The following is an 18,578-nucleotide window of genomic DNA, read 5'->3' on the forward strand; positions in this document are numbered from 1 at the left end:
CCCTCCTGCCGCGATTGTTGGGAGGGCCGTTGGGGGGGCTGGCAGGAGGAGTTGGGTACCCTCCTGCTGTGATTGTCGGGTGGGCCATTGGGGGGTTTGGCAGGAGGGGTTGGGTACCCTCCAGCTGCGATCGTCGGGGGGCGGGTTCTGTCGGCAGGAAGGGCTGAGCACCTTCCTGCTGGCGATGTGGGGGTGGATTCTGCCGGCAGGAAGGGTTGAATACCTTCCTGCCGGCGATCTTAGGGGGGGCATTGGGGGTCCGGCAGGAGGAGTTAGGCACCCTCTTGCCGGCGATCTTCAGAGGGGCCGTTGGGGGGGTCCAGTGAGGGGGGTTGGGCATGTTAAACCTGATTTTGTAACCAGCATCTGCAACATGGACGTCAGTTACAGAATCGGGTTAACTTTGGGCGGGTGTAGGCCCAATTCTGTATAGGACGCCCAGGATCGGCGTCCTATACAGAATCCGGACCTTAGTGTATAAATAGTTGAAATACTTAGCTTAAAATTGTGGTCATGCTTTCAGGGATATTTACTGCCAACATGTTTCACCCGAATGGGTTTTATTAAGACTCATATCCCTTTCTCAAGCTTACCGCCGCTATAATTGACCACTGAACTGTTAATTAAAAAAAAAAAAAAAAATTGAATTAACAGTTCAGTGGTCGGTTATAGCAGTGGTAAGCTTGAGAAAGGGATATGAGCCTTGATAAAACCCCTTCGGGTGAAACATGTTGGCAGTATTGTTCGGGGGGTGGGGGGGTTTCTGTGATACAAGCCGACTTGACATTTGTTGGGGATTAATTGGTGGGTTTGGTGTGAGGGATGGACCTTGTATTTTGATTGTGTCTATTGTTTATTGACTGTTGATCCTGATTGTGACTCTAAATGGTCTTTGATTTCTTGATATTGATATTTTATTGATATTAAAAAAAAAAAAAAGATTTGCAAGCTCTCTCACTCTAGGGTTACCAGATGTCCCGAAAAACTCAGACATCTCTTCTTTTTAGAGGACTGTTCTAGTGCTTGGACGGATTATCAAACCCTGGTAGTTTGTCCAGGTTTCCTGAGCTCGGCACTGCATCTGGAGGGCCTCCAAGCATGCTCGTTTGTGACATGATATGTGTGACATCATTGCATCGCATCTACACATGCTCAGAGGCTTTCCAGACGCAGCCCCAAGCTCAGGAAAGGATAAGAGGGGGCGGGGCTGGAGGCAGAACAGGGTAGGGTAGGGTTGAATGGGGCAGGGCTGGGGTGAAATGGGGTGGGGCCACTTGCCTTTTTTTTTTTTAAGAAGAAATCTGGTAACTCTATCTCACTCATTCTCTTTGACCCTATTTCTCACAAAAGAACAATCCAACAAATCTGCAGTAAAAAGCCAGAAGATGAAAAAAACTGCAGATGTGATGTATAAGGTTTAAAATCTTTATTGGAAAAAATACAATGTAGCAATCCAAATAATGGTTTCTCATGTGAAAGCACAGGACCCGACATGGTCTGTGTTTCGGAAAACACTCCTTCCTCAGTGGTCTGAGATGTTATGGTACATAAATGTAGAGAACCTTATTGAAAAACAAATAACACGGGTAATCCTGTGCAGTCAGGAGCATATACAGTACATTATTTATTTATTTTTAAAATTTCTATACCTTTGTTTTCCAAAACGGTTTACAAGGAGTTACATACATAAAATATTATGAGTCTATACAAAATAAAAATAAAAAACAGACAAATTCAGTCTTACATAAAATCAGTCGCTCAAAGAAATGCATCTACAAATAGTTGAGTCTTTAACATTTTCCTAAATGAATTCCTCTCTCCACATTTTAAAATCTGGCCAACAAGGCCATTCCATAGCTTGACTCCTGCACATGTGAAAGTCATGACATTTGTTTCCAAATATTTAGCATTAGCCTTTGTTTTAAGCAATGTGGCACTTTCACAACACAGGGATCTTTGTGGTTGATAACAAGAGATCATATTCTTAAAAATTTCAGGCATAGTATCATATAAAAATTGATGACATAACCTAATTGCTTTGTAATGAATTTGAAACACAACTGGCAACCAATGCAATTGTCGAAGATATGGGGTAATATGCTCATATCTTGATGTTCCAGTTATAAGAATTGCCGCTTCTGGGTCCATCGTGCCCAGAGGCCGCTCTGTCGGCGGCCCATAGGTCAAAGACCAGTGCCCTAACTGAGACCAGCCCTACCTGCGTATGTTCTGGTTCAGCAGGAATTTGTCTAACTTTGTCTTGAATCCCTGGAGGGTGTTTTCCCCTATAACAGACTCCGGAAGAGCGTTCATTTTCCATCACTCTCTGGGTGAAGAAGAATTTCCTTACGTTTGTACGGAATCTATCCCCTTTTAACTTTAGAGAGTGCCCTCTCATTCTCTCTACCTTGGAGAGGGTGAACAACCTTTCTTTATCTACTAAGTCTATTCCCTTCAGTATCTTGAATGTTTCAATCATGTCCCCTCTCAGTCTCCTCTTTTTTAAGAAAGAAGAGGCCCACTTTCTCTAATCTCTCACTGTACGGCAACTCCTCCAGCCCCTTAACCATTTTAGTCACTCTTCTCTGGACCCTTTTGAGTAGGACCGTGTACTTCATGTATGGCGACCAGTGCTGGACGCAGTATTCCAGGTGAGGGATCTCCGATCTGTTTGTGATCCCTTTCTTAATCATTCCTAGCATCCTATTCGCCCTTTTCGCCGCTGATGCACATTGCGTGGATGGCTTCATCGACCTGTCGACCAGCACTCCCAAGTCTCTCTCCAAGTAACGCCCCGGCATTCCGAACCACCTGCAATGCAATGTTATTCCCAGGTACAGGACATTGCAGTGGTCCAGACATAACAAGACCATTGCTTGTACAACAGCACGAAAGTCAGATGGTGATAGCATTGGTACAATAAATGTATCTGTGCAAAACATATTTGCACTGTTTTTACCATCTGTCTAATGTGTGTCAGCAGCCAAAAAAGCAAACAATACTAGGAATTATTAGAAAAGAGATGATAAACAAGACTAAGAATGTTATAATGCTTCTGTATCACTCCAAGTTGCAACTTTACCTTCAATATTGCATTCAGTTCTGGTTGCCATATCTTAAAAAAAGATATAGCAGAATTAGAAAAGGTTCGAAGAAGAGTGACCAAAATGATAAAGGGGATGGAACTCCTCTCTTATGAGGAAAGCCTAAAGAGGTTAGGGCTATTCAGTTTGGTAAAAGTGATATCTGAGGGGAGATATGATTGAAGTCTACAAAACCCTAAGTGGTGTAGAACAGGTAAAACTGAATCAGTTTTTTACTCTTTCAAAAATTATAGAGGACACTAGAAGGAAATACCATTAAAACAATTAGGAGGAAATATTTTTTCACTCAAAAAATAGTTAAGCTCTGGAACTCATTGCTGGAAGATGTGGTAATAGCAGCTAGTATAGCTGGGTTTAAAAAAAGTTTGGAGAATTTCTTGGAAGAAAAGTCCATAATCTCCTATTGGGACAGACATGAGGAAGCTACTGCTTGTCCTGGGATTGGTAGCATCAGATTTTTGCCTGAATTGGTCACTGTGGAAACAGGATACTGGGCTAGATGGAGTATTGGTCTGACCCAGTGTGGCTATTCTTATGTTCTTACATACTTATTTTGTACCTGAGCCATTGGAGAGTCTCATGGAGCTACAGTGGAAATTGAACCTGGTCCCCTCAGGCCACTTCACTAACTATTAGGCTAGGGGCGCCCACACTTTTTGGGCTTGCGAGCTACTTTTAAAATGACCAAGTCAAAATGATCTACCAACAATAAAATTTTTAAGAAACCACAAAGCACACTGTACGCATAGAAAATGTTTATTATCATTCCTAGTCCAAGATTTTTTCAAAGAGGTCACAGCAGATGACTCCCCAGAAAATGAAATACAGCCGACTTATCTTCAAAAAGTCTTCATGCATTGGGGTACTGGATCACCACGGCCCCTGTGTTCTCATAGCAAGACTCATGAAGACTTTTTGAAGATAAGTCGGCTGTATTTAATTTTCTGGGGAGTTGGCTGGGGGGGGGGGGTTTCTCAGAGTAATTTCTATGATTGATTTACACCTGTGTGTTATTAGTTATTTCACTGTGGTTTATCACATATTTTGATTTAAGCACACGTGAGGTACCCGATGATGGTGTGCAGGCGGGGTATGTTTGCCTTTGCCTTGCTGTGTGAAGCGCTGGAGAAATTCTCCCTTCGCTGACCCTCCACACTAAGGTTACCCACATCATTAATATTTAATATATGCATTGTTCACTTTGTTTTTGAAAGTGTGTTAACTTTGCACAGGTGTACTCTACTTGTAGTTATCACTCTCAGAACCCATAGACTGGTTCTGCCTGATAGTCATGTCTTTTAAAGTATCCGTGGCAGTTTTTCTTTGGAGTTGTGTAGTGTGTAAAAAAAAAAAGTAAAGGCAAAATACATTTAAAGGCTTTAATAGAAATAACTGTGAGCAATTTGAACATATCATTTTTCCACATAGTCCCCATGCAAGACGATGCATTTGCTGTATCGTTCAACTAGCTTCTGCATTCCTGTAGAATGGCTGCTTCCTTTACTTCATCATGCTTTGTCTTTGCTCTCCGGATTGCAGTGATGCACCCGTGTCTCATTGCTGGTGACAATTCTCTCCAGAATACTCAGATCTTCTTCATACTGTCTCAGGAACTGGGTTGCAAACTCCACATGCTTGTGCAGATCTGTAAGCTTTTTGGGAACCCATCTTTTGCAGACTTTCCAGTATCTCAAGTCATCATGCATTGTGGTAAATGCAGATCCAAAGCTGATATCCAAATTTGCAGCCAATTGAGACACGGTTATTCGTTGGTCTTCTCTAATCAAGGCATCCGCCCTGTCAATGTGTTTTTGTGTATGAGATGTCGATAGGCGACCAGAACAACCTTTTTTAAACCCTTCTAAGCTAACTGCATTCACCACATTCTCTGGCAACGAATTTCAGACTTTAACTACATGTTGAGTGAAGAGATAATTTTCTTTGTTTTAGATTTACCACTTAGTGGTTTTCTTTGCATGCCCCCTAGTCCTAGCATTTTTGGAAGGAGTAAACAAGCAGTTCATATCTACGCGTTCCACTCCACTCCACTCATCATTTTATAGACTTCTATCATATTTCCCCTGAGCCTTCTCTTCTCCAGGATGAAGAGCCCTAGCCGCTTTAGCCTTTCCTCATAGTGAAATCGTCTTATCCCCTTTATCATTTTTGTTGCCCTTCTCTGTACCTTTTCTAATTCTGCCATATCTTTTTTGAGATGCAGTGACCAGAATTGCACACAGTATTTGAGGTGCAGCCACACCATGGACCGATACAAATAATAATAATAATAATTTTATTCTTATATACCGCCAAAGCAGTAGTGGTTCGAGGCGGTTTACAATAAGAGGAGCTGGACAATCAGCGAAGATGGGTACAAAATTTAGGTTACAAATCGGTTGTACAAGTTTGTTTTTACTAGTTTTCTAAAACTAGTAAAAACATAAATGGTTATAACATTCTCATCTTTGTTTTCCATCCCTTTACTGATAATTCTTTACTCAACAACAGAGGTCTCAAAGTCCCTCCTTGAGGGCCGCAAACCAGTTGGGTTTTCAGGATTTCCCACATGAATATGCATGAGATTTATTTGCATGCACTGCTTTCAATGCATATTCATTGGGGAAATCCTGAAAACCCGATTGGATTGCGGCCCTCAAGGAGGGACTTTGAGATCCCTGCTCAACAACTTTTGTTGGTTTTCTTCTGTGCATAGTTGGCTACTGTGATCTGAAACGTGAAGAGAGATGTGAATAAAAATGGAATGTGAGTACTTTTGCTATGGTGGTGCAGTTGGAATAGGGAGCCCTGAGCCTGTCCCTCTTGCTGCTTCAGATGTCAGTCACATTCCATGATGTTGCAGTCTATTTCTCTGAAGAGGAGTGGCAGCTGTTAGAAGAATGGCAGAAGGAGCTGTACAGGAACGTGATGAAGGAGATACATGGAGCCTTGATCTCATTGGGTAAGGCCGCTGCTTTGGCTTTCACACTTGCATTTATTATAGTATAGACAAGTAGGGGGCAATTCTATAAAAGGTGCCAAAATTAAGTGCCCATCATCTGTGTGCTAAGGTAGTTTCCTGTGATAACAACTAGACTCCCAGTTTCTGTTACAGAATAGAGCCCACGATGGCATTTGAGCTAATATTTAGGTGCCGACCAGTGGCATAGTAATGGGGGGGCAGTCTGCTCCGGGCACTCTCTTGGTGGGGGTGCTGGCACCTGTCCTCCTCTCCACCCCCCTTCCTTCCCATGCTTCTCCCCACCGTGTGCACATCTCTACTCCCCCCCCACACCGTACCTCTAGCTCTTCACTGGCATGAGCACCAACGCCTATCTGCTGCTCGCTGTTGGCTGTCTGACTCCACTTCTGGGTCCCACGCCAAGAAAGTGACATCATAGGGAGAGCCGATGCCAACGCGGGCAGCACGTTGGTAAAGCTGCTTGCGCCGAGAAAATTAAAAAGGTACGGGGAAGAAGGTGGGGGAGGGGCACCTCACACCCTCGCTACGCCACAGGTGCCGACACTTATACCGCGTAAAAGGCAGGTGTGAATGTTAGTGCTAAATACTGGCACCTAGATGTGCAACTTTTGGTGTACTATACGAGTGGGTGCTGAAAAGTTCTCAGCCCAACTAAGAAGAGAATGATGTGCTGTGGCGTGGTAAGGCGCGCACTGCCTCGAGTGCCATTTTCATGGGGGGCGCTGGCAACAGTGCCTCTCCGCCCCCGCTTACCTCTTTAAATGTTCATTGGCATAAGCAGCATCTTCCACTTGCTGCTCACCTCCCTTCTGATATCCCTTCCTGGTCGGGGTGTCAGGATGTGATGTCAGAAGGGTGCCAAGGCCAGCACGAGCAGGGTGGAAGATGCTGCTCACACTTCAAGAGGTACACAGGGGTGTCCAATGGGGAAGAGAGGGGGCACAAGGTGCAGCGATGCTGGGCGCCACCGACCCAGGCACCAACCTTCCTCGCTACGCCACTGATGACATGGATATGGTTCAATTAATGATCTGAAACAATGTCAAAACATAGAATTTTGTTTCTGCAAATTGGCACTTAATGAAATAAAATAACACTCTTTTCATCTACAGTGGCCAAATAATGCTCAGAATTTAGGAAGTTGGTTGGTTGGGTGGGCTGAAAACTTTATAGCATTCCCCCCCCTGTATAAGTGAGTGCCTAACTGCACAGGAGGAATGCATATGGCAGAGCATAGTCAGGTCACACACTTAGGTGCCAAACTTACAAGGGAGTGCTGAAAAGTTCTCAGCTCAACCAACCAACTTCCTAAATTCTGAGCATTATCTTGCCACTGTAGCTGAAAAAGAGTGTTATCTTATTTCGTTAAGTGCCAATTTGCAGAAATGAAATCCTATGTTTTTGACATTGTTTCAGACCATATTTACGTCATCCTCTTGTTGGCTGGGCCGAGAACTTTTCAGCACCCCTTTGTAAAATAGCACTTAAGTGCAATTAGGTACCTAACTTCCATCTGAGTTCCTAAAGTTAACTGATGCTCAACTTGTGGTAAACTTTATAGAATTACGTAGTGGGCTAGTAACTACAGGGGAAGGTCAATGTTCAAAAATATGTTGGTTAATTGGAATTCATTCACAAGCTGTATAGATGCACACTCTTTCCCTACCAGCAGTTCAGAGTGCCAATAACAACATCCACACTTAAAGATGTACATTTCATAGGAGCTGGCTCTGTGGGCGTTTGAGCACCCCCAATATTGAGCAAACTCACTGACGGTGTCCAGGGAGGTTCATTTCCAGAGGGTTTAGCTTCCCCAATCATTTTGAAAAGTTGGCTCCTTTGGTGAATCTGCTTTCCTTCTGTTAAGGGAATAATTAGAAAATTGCTGAGACTGTCAGAGAACTCTGGTTGGTCCTGTTTCCGCAGTCTGATCCTTTTGATGTGTGAAAGACTCTCAGTCCACCTGGGCTGCTGCATGATATTTCAGTCTGTGCTGCTCAAGAAAGTCTTAAAATTTTACTATCTCTATTTTTGCTTGCATCTGAGCAATTCCAAAATGCTCTTTAGTGTTTTGGCACTGTCCTGCCTCCAATCACCTTTATTTAAGTATATTTCTGTAGCATTATCAGAAGAGCTACCTCTTTACTGGAACTGCATCCCAGTATACTCTTGCGAGAATTATCCTTTCACTAGTATTCTGCATGTCTCATAGCTATTTAAAGTCACACTGCTACAAGTTCAGAAAATTGTTTAAATCTACAGACATTGGTGCATTGGTGCATGCAGAAACTGCCAGGGAATGAAGCCCATTTCATATAAAAAAATAACAAGAAAGAAAATATTTCTGGAGCAAATATTCACAATGCAGGTGTGTTTATCTTCAACACAGGCTATACTATCCTCAATTCAGAGGTTTATTTCAGAATAAGAGAAGAAAGTGGAATGTGTTTCAAGGCTGATGACTCGGAGAGAAGTAAAGGCATCAAAGAATGTACCACAAGTATGTACAGAGGGATTTATGAAAAAATATGTACCAGGTATCTAGCGGCTGAATTTAGGCAGGATTCCTGAATGTTGAGGCATTTATAGTTTGTCTGGCCGATATTCAGCCGGCAGCAGACTGCGTGTTTTTTTTTTTTCTTGTTCACTGCCAGCACTAAAACCAGAAATTCAGTGCTGAGTGTGATCTTTGGCATTGAATTTTCAGTTTTATAAAAGCCACATGCCCAGTTAAGTCAATACTCACTCAACCAGCCATGGGCTAGCACAGTGTTTTTCAACCCGCGGTGCGCTTACCCTAGGGGGTACACGGCTTGGCTGCCAATTCCCGCCCGTCCATCCTCTGCTGCAGCTGCCACTGCCCGGGATCTCATGTTCCTACTCCCCAACCACCACCACCACTCCCGCGACAACCTTCTTGGAGATGCACTCACTCCTTCAGTCTTCAGCCTTTGGCAGCACTCCTTGAGGTGGGCGGTGCATGCAGCGATTCAAACGCTGCACGTAAATGGCTGACCCAGAAGCCTTCTCTCCGACGTCAACTCTGACGTCGGAGAGAAGGCTTCTGGGTCAGCCACGAGCAGCGTGTAGGTTGCTGCTTGCGCCATCCATTGCGGACGTGCTGCTGGGGGCTGAGGACCAAAGGAGGAGCGAGTGCAGTTCAGATAAGTAAGGGGGACATGATGTTTTGCAACCGTTTGGGGTTCATTAACGTAGTACTACTAGAAACAGAGCTTTGTGTTACATTGCAGCTGACGTGATTTGCATATTTATATTACATGCAGGTACTTCCTCTAAATCCAAGTTTTATATCTGGGGCAGTGGAGGGTTAAGTGTCTTGCCCAAAGTCACAAGGAGCCACAATGGAAATCAAACCTGGTTCTGCTGTGGTTTAAGTGCCTTTTATGTTAGCGGGCATGACACGGGTGGATAATTTGACAAGAAATTCCACAGATTAATTGTTTATTGAGTTAGATCTGGTGGTGAACAGAGGGACAGATTGAAAGGGATGCAAGGTGGGGGAATATTGAACATAGTAATGGAGGGAGAAATGTGAAATGGTGCTGGAGAGGGGTGATAGGAATGGATATGGGGTCGGTGGGCAGTGGTGAAAAATGCACATGATCCAGGGGATGAGAGAGGGAGAAATATTGGACTGGGAGGGGGGCCAGAAAGGAGGATGGAAGGGGAGATGTCAGACCTCTGGAAGGGGGAGGGGATGTGTGTGAGAGAACTTGCCCATAGTGACTAATCAGTACAAGTACTTTTTATGTATCTAATGTTGTATGAAAAGTTTAATTAGCATTCCCAAGACCTTGGCTGAGATTGGTTGTTTATAAAAATAAATAGAAGAAATGACATTACAATTAGTGCTATTATTATGGGGGGTGGAGTTTGGGCGGGTCTGGGGTGGAGCTCGGTTGGTATTTATTAGGCTTAGGGGGTACTTGGCTTGAAAAGATTGAGAAACATTGGGCTAGCACATAAAGACAGGACAGCTATTTATGGACTAAACATGGCTGGCTGGCTCTAAATATTGAGAGCTAACCGCCTCTGAAATGCCTCCAGAACACCCCAATGTAGTTTCCAGTTCAGCCCTAACACTTCACTAATTGCCACTGAAAAAGACTGGATAGCCGCATTCAAGTGAGTTACTGCTTGGCAGCCATTCCTGGCTTTAAATATTGTCTGATGGTTGCTATTCATTTCTCGTTAAGTCTCAGTTTGTGCATAGTTTATAAAGCACGTGTGATCTGTGTTATAGATGGTTTTTATGATTGTTGGTTGTATTCTTTTTGTCTTTGTCGTTTTCTTCCCTATTTTTGCATTTTTATAGAGAGCTATTTTGATTGGTTTTCTCTATTGCCTTTTTATTGTGAACCATTTTGGTTGTCCTGGCATAAATGCAAATATTAAATGGACAAATAAACATAAACAAAACTGACTGTCCAAGTTACGCTTTACTCCAGTGTATAAGTGAATAACTTATTAACTACAGGGGCTGCTTTTCATTGTTAAAAAGTAAGAAATGGCAACAAAGACCCAGCCAGCCCATTCATTCTCCCCAGTTATGGTGCACCCACGAAGCATACATCCCAGCTGTCAGTCACAAAGCATCTGAGCCATCTTCCCTTAATTAGTTCACATTCTAGTCAATGTAACACAGTAACAATTTTCAGTAACGCAGACAAACAACTGTTCTGGATGAGGAGAAATCATGCACGTTGCCAAGCTTTGTGACTCGGTAACAAAATTGCAGGCAAAATCATGTAATGTAATGTAATGTAATTTATTTCTTATATACCGCTACATCCGTTAGGTTCTAAGCGGTTTACAGAAAATATACATTAAGATTAGAAATAGGAAAGGTACTTGAAAAATTCCCTTACTGTCCCGAAGGCTCACAATCTAACTAAAGTACCTGGAGGGTAATAGAGAAGTGAAAAGTAGAGTTAGAGGAAAAATAAAAATAAAATAAACATTTTAACAAGACAGCATTGATCTAAATACTTTGGAAGGTAGAAGAGAGGAGAGAAAGGAATAGAAGCAGAAGGGGGAGCCGTTGAACAGTAGAATTCTGGAGAAATTTAAATGATAGAAATAGAACAAAACAAAGACAAAAGGCAAAACAATAGATAAGATTAAAGATAAATCATAAGCTGGAATAAATCATGCTAGTGCCTATGGGATTTCAGACCACCCCCTGAGTTATCATAACTCGCTGGGGTTCAATTCCTCATTCTTCCCAATGTGGCAAAAGCTTACTTATATTATAATTTATTTTTCTTATTTCAAAATTTAAATAGTTTAAATAGTTTTTAAATAACTTAGCTGTTCAGCAAAATTCTCCTCTCTACCAACGCGTTTCGCTTTGTCTTTATCAAGGTCGGGGAAACTAAAGGCTCCTTTTACGAAACCGCGTTAGCAGCTTTATCACACACACCTTTTTAGCGCGCGCTAGCTGAAAAACTACTGCCTGCTCAAGAGGAGGTGGTAGCGGCTAGCATGGCCGGCAAATTAGTGTGCACTATTACGCGCGTTAAACCGCTAACGCGGCTTCGTAAAAGGAGCCCTAAGTGTAACTTTATTTCATTTCTTGTGCTGCCAGCATCCACATTACGCTTAGTTTCCCCAACCTTGATAAAGACAAAGCGAAACGCATTGGTAGAGGGGAGAATTTTGCTGAAATGTTGAAAAGCTAAGTTATTTAAAAACTATTTAAATTATGAAATAAGAAAACTAAATTAAAATATAAGTAAGCTTTTGCCACATTGGGAAGAATGAGGAATTGAACCCAGCGAGTTATGATACTTGGGGGAGGGGGTCTGAAATCCCATAGGCACTAGCATGATTTTGCCTACAATTTTGTTACTGAGTCACAAAGCATGGCAACGTGCATGATTTCTCCTCATCCAGAACAGTTGTTTGTCTTCCCCCTTTGTAGACCACTGTCTTGGGCAGAAAAACATACAATATCTCTACTAACCTGTAAATGGTGGTCAAAGTTAGGCATGTAATTGGGTGAGCAGTTATAGAACAGGACCAATTGTGCATGTAAAATAATTAACTAATTGACACTAAATTGGCAATCAATACTAAAAATTGCCATTAACAGGCACTTCTAGAGCAAAAGACATGTGAGTCTATAACCAGTGGGCTAGTCTCCTTTACTAGTGAGTTTGTGCCCCATCTCCTCAGTTTTTCCTTCTGCAAGCAAGTTGGAAGGTGTCTTTCTGATCTGCTCTAATTTAGATTTTTTTAATATTTGGATCTTCATCCGAACTGTGAGGCTTGTGGTGCTCTAGAGGTTCCCAATAGGACTGAGACAGCTGTGCTTGGGAGAAGACACAGACTGTGGTCAGAAGTCTGTAGCCGGGAGGGCACCCTCTTATAAGGAACCTGCCTGGCTAGCCTGCCCTAACACTTTGGTGCCTATCTCTCTCTCCTGCTGTAGATAATCTGTAGATCACATTGTGGTAAAAAAACAGGGGGGAGGGGGGAACGAATGTAGGCATTCTGTTTTATTCCCTGTATTATAAAATCAGCCTTGATGTGTGCATTGGGTAACTGTACTTTTTTAATGTAAGGTTATCCAGGTGTCATTCCTGATGTTTTGTTGAGGATTAAGGAAGAGAACAATGAATATTACACATCTCAGCATATATCTGAGGGATGGAATGTGAATAATTGTCCCATTGCAGCGGAAGGTGAGAGATGCAGAAGAGCTCTTGAATGACTCGGAAGGGACAATGAATACTATCCTTATCTCTTATTCAGTAACACTACCAGTATATCAGTGGGCCTTCTCTCAATATATAAAGAAAAAAGTGAACACTTGTAAACAGATGTGAATGCTGCATGAGATTTCTCTTCAGTGGAACTCAACCCAAGTCTATCTCCCTTGCTTAGCTGCATCATTCCCCATTCTCCTTTTTTTTCTGCATGTTGTCCTTTCCACTTCTGTACAATGAACGTTTTCCCATGCTTTTCTGGAATTTCTTGTAATTTTTTTCTATTCCTATAGATCTATGTTTTTGATACGTTATACACTGATAATAAACACACATATGTACCACAGCTAACTTATCCAATCATATATTACACTGACTCATTGCAATGATAAAATCCCAGAACCAGGATGCACTTCAACAAGCCATTCAGTTGCTGCACTGTCCATGACACATTCTGAAAAAGGCGGAGCAAATGTGCCAGTACGAATACTTGTCAACATTAACATAAATGCCCACACAGTGAGTCTCAATCATATGGCCAGAATATTACAATTTATCTTGTGTTATATTGTTTCAGATTTAAAAAAAGCTTGGATTCTGTAAATGGTGCCATTGTTAGCGTCCACCAATTACACGATGGCGCCGTTTAGAGAATCGCACCTCCACCAAATGTAGATGCTGGAAATGTAGGCCAGTGTTTTCAAGAGATCGACGTGCCCCATAGGGGATGTGAGTGGGATACTCAGACAGCACATTGATCTCTTAAACTTAGAGAAGACCCACATTTGCTTGTTTTTGTAGTGTAACCACACATCTTTGGATCTCTGAAGAAGGCGGTTAAGTCGAAACACGAATCATGTTGGGTTCACAACACCAATTGCACATGTAAATTCCTTTGTTTGGAATTGTTGACTGCATCATTTTGTTGACTGAATAAAAACCTGAATCAAGAACATCTACTCTCACAGTATCCCTTTGTTTTTGGTTTTACCATTTCACTATGGAATTATTGGGTATTGATGTGAGCAAAAATTTTCCATTACATTACCTTGATGGTGTTACATACACACTGTACATTACAAATTAAGGCCCTCTTTTACTAAGCCACAGAAGAGGAATTCTGAGTGTCAGAGCAGCATCAACATTTAGCGCTCTGAGCCATGATAGAAACCTCTACCGCAGCTTAGTAAGAAAGGGGGGTGGGTAAGAATTAAAAATATAAATTGAAAAAATTGAAAATAAGATTAAAATATTTTTCAGTTAGCTCTCAGAAGCCAATATCTCCTTTCCCAGGTCAAGAAAGTAAGCTATCCTCACCTGAGAAAGGAGGTTTTGATCTCTGACAGTTGGTCAAAAATATATTAAAATTAGTTCAGTGAAAAGATATCATTTTAATTCTATTTTATATTTATTAACCTTTATAAATATAGGTACCACATATCCTGAATTAAAAATAAAATTCTTTTTCTACCTTTATATTCTGGCCATTCACTTCTCTGGTTTCTGCTTTCCTCAGTCTAAGTCTCTTTTCAAGATTTTCTTCAATTTATTTTTCTACCTCTATGGCCACATATAACTCATTTTTACTATCTAGTCTTCAAGTTCCCTCTTTTTTATGGTCTACTGGCAGTTGTCTTTCTCTTTCTCTTCCCCTTCTATACTGTGTTTGCCACCTATATCTGCCCTTTCCCCTTACACTTCTCCCTCCATATCCACGGTTTCCATATCTGCGGATTCGCTTATTCGTGATTTTTCTGATGTTGACTCCGCCTCCCCAAATTACATCATGATTAGTTCCTTTTCTTAATCAAAGAGCAATTAAAGAAAAAACAATGCCTTTTGGAGGGCTCACCTGACAGCAATAAGTGCATCATCTCCTCCGCCAGCCTCTCTCGCCTCTCACAGCACAGAACTGAAGAAGACAGCGCAGGAAACGCAAGTGCTGAGCGCTTTGAAAATTGATGCGTCCTTCATGCAGGCCTCTGCCCCGCCCCCTCTCGTTGTGACACGGAGCGGAAGCAGAGCTTGCACAAAGCCCAGCCAGCCCAACCAGCAAGAGAGAGAGAGAGCTGCTCACGTACCAGGTACCTTCAGCTGCAGAGTCTCTGCGGTTTCAATAGCTAAAACGCTGGCTGTCACAAAAAAACGCGAATAACATATAAAAAGTTATTTGCGCCCACATCCCCTGCAAATACGGAGGGAGAAGTGTATTTATTTTATTTAAACTTGTACCCTGCTTAAATCTAAGCGGTTCACATAATACATACACAATCAAAATAACAATACAAAACTAAACATTCACCTAAAATTCTTCATCATCGCTTTCCTTTCTGTCTCCCCCTCAAAAAAAAATCTGCTCATTTCTCTCCCCTCTTTCATCCAGCATCTACCCCTTCTATACAGCATATGCCTTTTCTCCCCCTTTCCATCCAGCATCTCCACACCTTCTCTCCCCTTCCATCGGTAACTCCCTCCCCTCTTCCATCCAGGCTTTCTATACAGCTTATTTCCCCCTCCCCTTCCATACAGCATCTCCCCTCTCTCCCATCAATATTTCCATCCTTTTTGTATCTCTCCCCTTTCCTTAAGTCTGCTAACTCTCTCCCCATTACCTTCAATCCAGCATCTCCCTTTTCACTTCTCCATTCCATCATCTCCCTCCTCTCTACCCCCCTCCCCCAACATCTGCCCTCTCTCTCCTTTTCTAACTAGAATCTGTATTCCCATCTCTATACAAAATATACCCCCCTTTCTCTCCCCAACCCATTTCCATCAGCTTCTGACCCCTTTCTATCCTCCCAATCCACTTCCATCAGTGACTACTCCCTCTCTCCCCACCCCTTTTTCACAAGCATCTGCCCCTCTCTCCCACCTAACCCACTTCCACCAGCACCTGACCCCTCTCTCTCCCCCCATCCCACATTCACCAGCATTTGCCCCCTAGCATCCCCACTGCTGCTGCTGCTGCTGCTTTCCCAAACCAGCAGTGGCAAACTGAAATAAACTGGCTGTGGAACCTTCCCATAAATATACAAAGCTGCCAGCTTTGCCCCGGAAGAAGAGCTAACGTTGGAGAGGGCGGGCCAGCAGCCACAGGTATGTATGGGAAGGTCCTGCAGCCGGTTTGTTTCAATTTGCTGCTGCTTTGGGAAAGCAGTAGCAACGGCACAAGATGGAAGAGTGGTACCAGAGGGATGCTGGTCCCAACTTCTCCAGCTATGTGGTGGGGCTGAACAGCTATGCAGCCTCCTGCTGAAAGGTGCGCAGCTGCGCTGCCTAGAAAGAACATTGGTACTAGTTAATTGATACTAATTAATGCCAATACTAATTAATTGATACTAATTGATGCCGATAATTTGTTAAAATGCCACTTATTGGTGCTAATTAGCTTGTTCAGTTAAATTGTACATGCAATGTCGGTAGTGACCAAAATTGCACATGCAATTTTTGGCACTTTTTATAGAATTAGAGGAATATATGTCGGTACTTTCTGTGTCCCTAGTGGCTCACAATCTAAGTATTTTACCTGGAGCAATGGAGGGTTAGGTGACTCACCCATCATCACAAGGAGCTGCAGAGGGCATTGAACCCAGTTTACCAGGATCAAAACCTGTTGCATTAAACATTAGACGATGAAAGGAGATGCAGGGCCTGATGTAATAAGCTGCAGTATCATTTAATATGGTGATTTACTTTTGTTTTTCCAACCTTCAGATCCATTCAGCATTAAACAAGAGGAAGAGATCCATCCCACACAGTACTGTGACATAGAAAGAAGAGAACAGCCAAATAGTTGTATAACAAGTAAGTAAGTAGTGCTTAAATGCAAGAACATTTTTGGAGATGACAAAATGCTGATACTTTTGAATTTGTGTTTTGCTTCCCCAGAAATAATACTTTTCTGTCTTATGTAAAGCTAAAGGCATCAGCCAATCATGAGTTTCTCCTCCTTTACTCCTTTTAAAAATCCACCCATTTAACCTCCTCCACTTATCCTACCATGAATGAAGTTACCATAGTCTCTTCTTGCCTGATAAGGGTGCCTTAGATTAAAAGAAAATGCATATAAGTTGTAGCACTTTTTCTTGCATGTACTTGATGGTATTAGAGAGGCACCTTTTTAATAAATAAAATCTTTCAGCCCCTAAAAAATGACGGGGGGGGGAGGGACTGTATTAGTGCTCTATTCTGTCTGCTCCAATCTATCACCTTTTCCTCCTAGCATGAACTTGGGAGAGAGGAAGGGAGGGAAAGAGATGCTGAGGTATGGGAGGGAATGCATTTTTGGACACAGAAGGCATGAACTTGGGAGAGAGGAAGGCAGGGAAAGAGATGCTGAGGTGGGGAATGGAATGGGTTTTTGGACACAGAAGGCATGGACTTGGGAGAGAGGAAAGGAGGGAAAGAGATGCTAAGGTGGGGGAGGGAATGGGTTTTTGGACACAGAAGGCATGGACTTGGGAGAGAGGAAGGGAGGGAAATAGATGCTGAGGTGGAGGAGGGAATGGGTTTTTGGACACAGAAGGCATGGACTTGGGAGAGAGGAAGGGAGGGAAAGATGCTGAGGTGGGGGAGGGAATGCATTTTTGGACACAGAAGGCATGGACTTAGGAGAGAGGAAGGGAGGGAAAGAGATGCTGAGGTGGGGGAGGGAATGTGTTTTTGGACACAGAAGGCAAGGACTTGGGAGAGAGGAAGGGAGGGAAAAAGATGGTTGTGTACACGGGGAATAGAAGAAAAGAGAATTTTTGGTCATAGGGAGGGAGTGAGGTACAGACAGTGGCATACCAAGGCGGGGGTGGGGGCGGTCTGCCCCGGGTTTACGCCCCAAGGGGGTGCACAGCTGGCCACCCTCCAGTGTTCTCCCTAGGCTGGCAAACTGCGTCTCTTTAGCCACTTGAGTGCCACCGCCGCCATTGGGAACAGGCCGGTGCCAAGTTCTCCTTGCTTTTCCCTGTGGGGCCGACCAACTCTTGCCACCCGCGTCAATTCTGACGTCGGAGAGGACGTTCTGGGCCAGCCAATCGCTGCCTGGCTGGCCCAGAACGTCCTCTCCGACGTTAGAATTGACGTCGAGTGGCGAGAGTTGGTCGGCCCCGCAGGGAAGAGAAGCAGGACGAACTCGGCACCGGCCTGTTCCCGATAGCGGCAGTGGCAGCCTATTCCCCAGTGGCGGTGGCAGCATTTTCCCAATGGTGGTGGCATAGGGGAGGGCAAGGAGAAAGAAAGAAAGGGGGGGACAGGGAGCCAGAAAAAAAAAAAAAAAGAAAGGGGGCTGGGTGAAACAAAGGAAAATGGGGCACGGAGAGAGAGAGAAAGACAGACATACAGAATGAAAGGGGGTATGAAGAGAGAGAAAAAGAAAGAAGGGGGCAGGGTGAAACAAAGAAAAAGTTTGGGGAGGGAATGAGGTCTGGAGGAGAGGAAGCATACAGGAGGCTGAAAGAAGGGAAGAAATATTGGATGCACAGTCAGAAGAATAAAGTGCAACCAGAGACTGATGAAATTACCAAAGATAGGAAAATGATTTTATTTTCAATTTAGTGATCAAAATGTCTCCGTTTTGAGAATTTATATATGCTGTCTATATTTTGCACTATGGTCCCCTTTTACTAAACCGCAATAGCGTTTTTTAGCACAGGGAGCCTATGAGCTTCAAGAGCAGCGTGGGGCATTCAGCGCAGGTCCCTGCGCTAAAAACCGCTATCACGGTTTAGTAAAAAGGGAGGGGGAATATTTGTCTATTTTTGTATAGTTGTTACT

The 18,578-nt window shown here is 43.1% G+C and overlaps 1 protein-coding gene across 5 annotated transcripts in view; it reads left to right on the top strand.

The window, feature by feature from the left end:
• LOC117360749 (zinc finger protein 2 homolog) overlaps positions 1-18,578 on the top strand; it is a 73,115-nt gene that overhangs the window by 24,088 nt on the left and 30,449 nt on the right. For all 5 annotated transcript variants that reach the window (XM_033945048.1, XM_033945044.1, XM_033945047.1 and 2 more), the window contains 4 exons: positions 5,937-6,063; positions 8,474-8,584; positions 12,672-12,791; positions 16,530-16,619. In XM_033945048.1, the coding sequence (XP_033800939.1) occupies positions 5,937-6,063; positions 8,474-8,584; positions 12,672-12,791; positions 16,530-16,619 (448 nt within the window). The remainder of the gene's footprint in view (positions 1-5,936; positions 6,064-8,473; positions 8,585-12,671; positions 12,792-16,529; positions 16,620-18,578) is intronic.

The sequence above is a fragment of the Geotrypetes seraphini genome, chromosome 5 (genome assembly GCF_902459505.1).
Source record: "Geotrypetes seraphini chromosome 5, aGeoSer1.1, whole genome shotgun sequence".
In the NCBI taxonomy this organism is placed as follows: domain Eukaryota; kingdom Metazoa; phylum Chordata; class Amphibia; order Gymnophiona; family Dermophiidae; genus Geotrypetes; species Geotrypetes seraphini.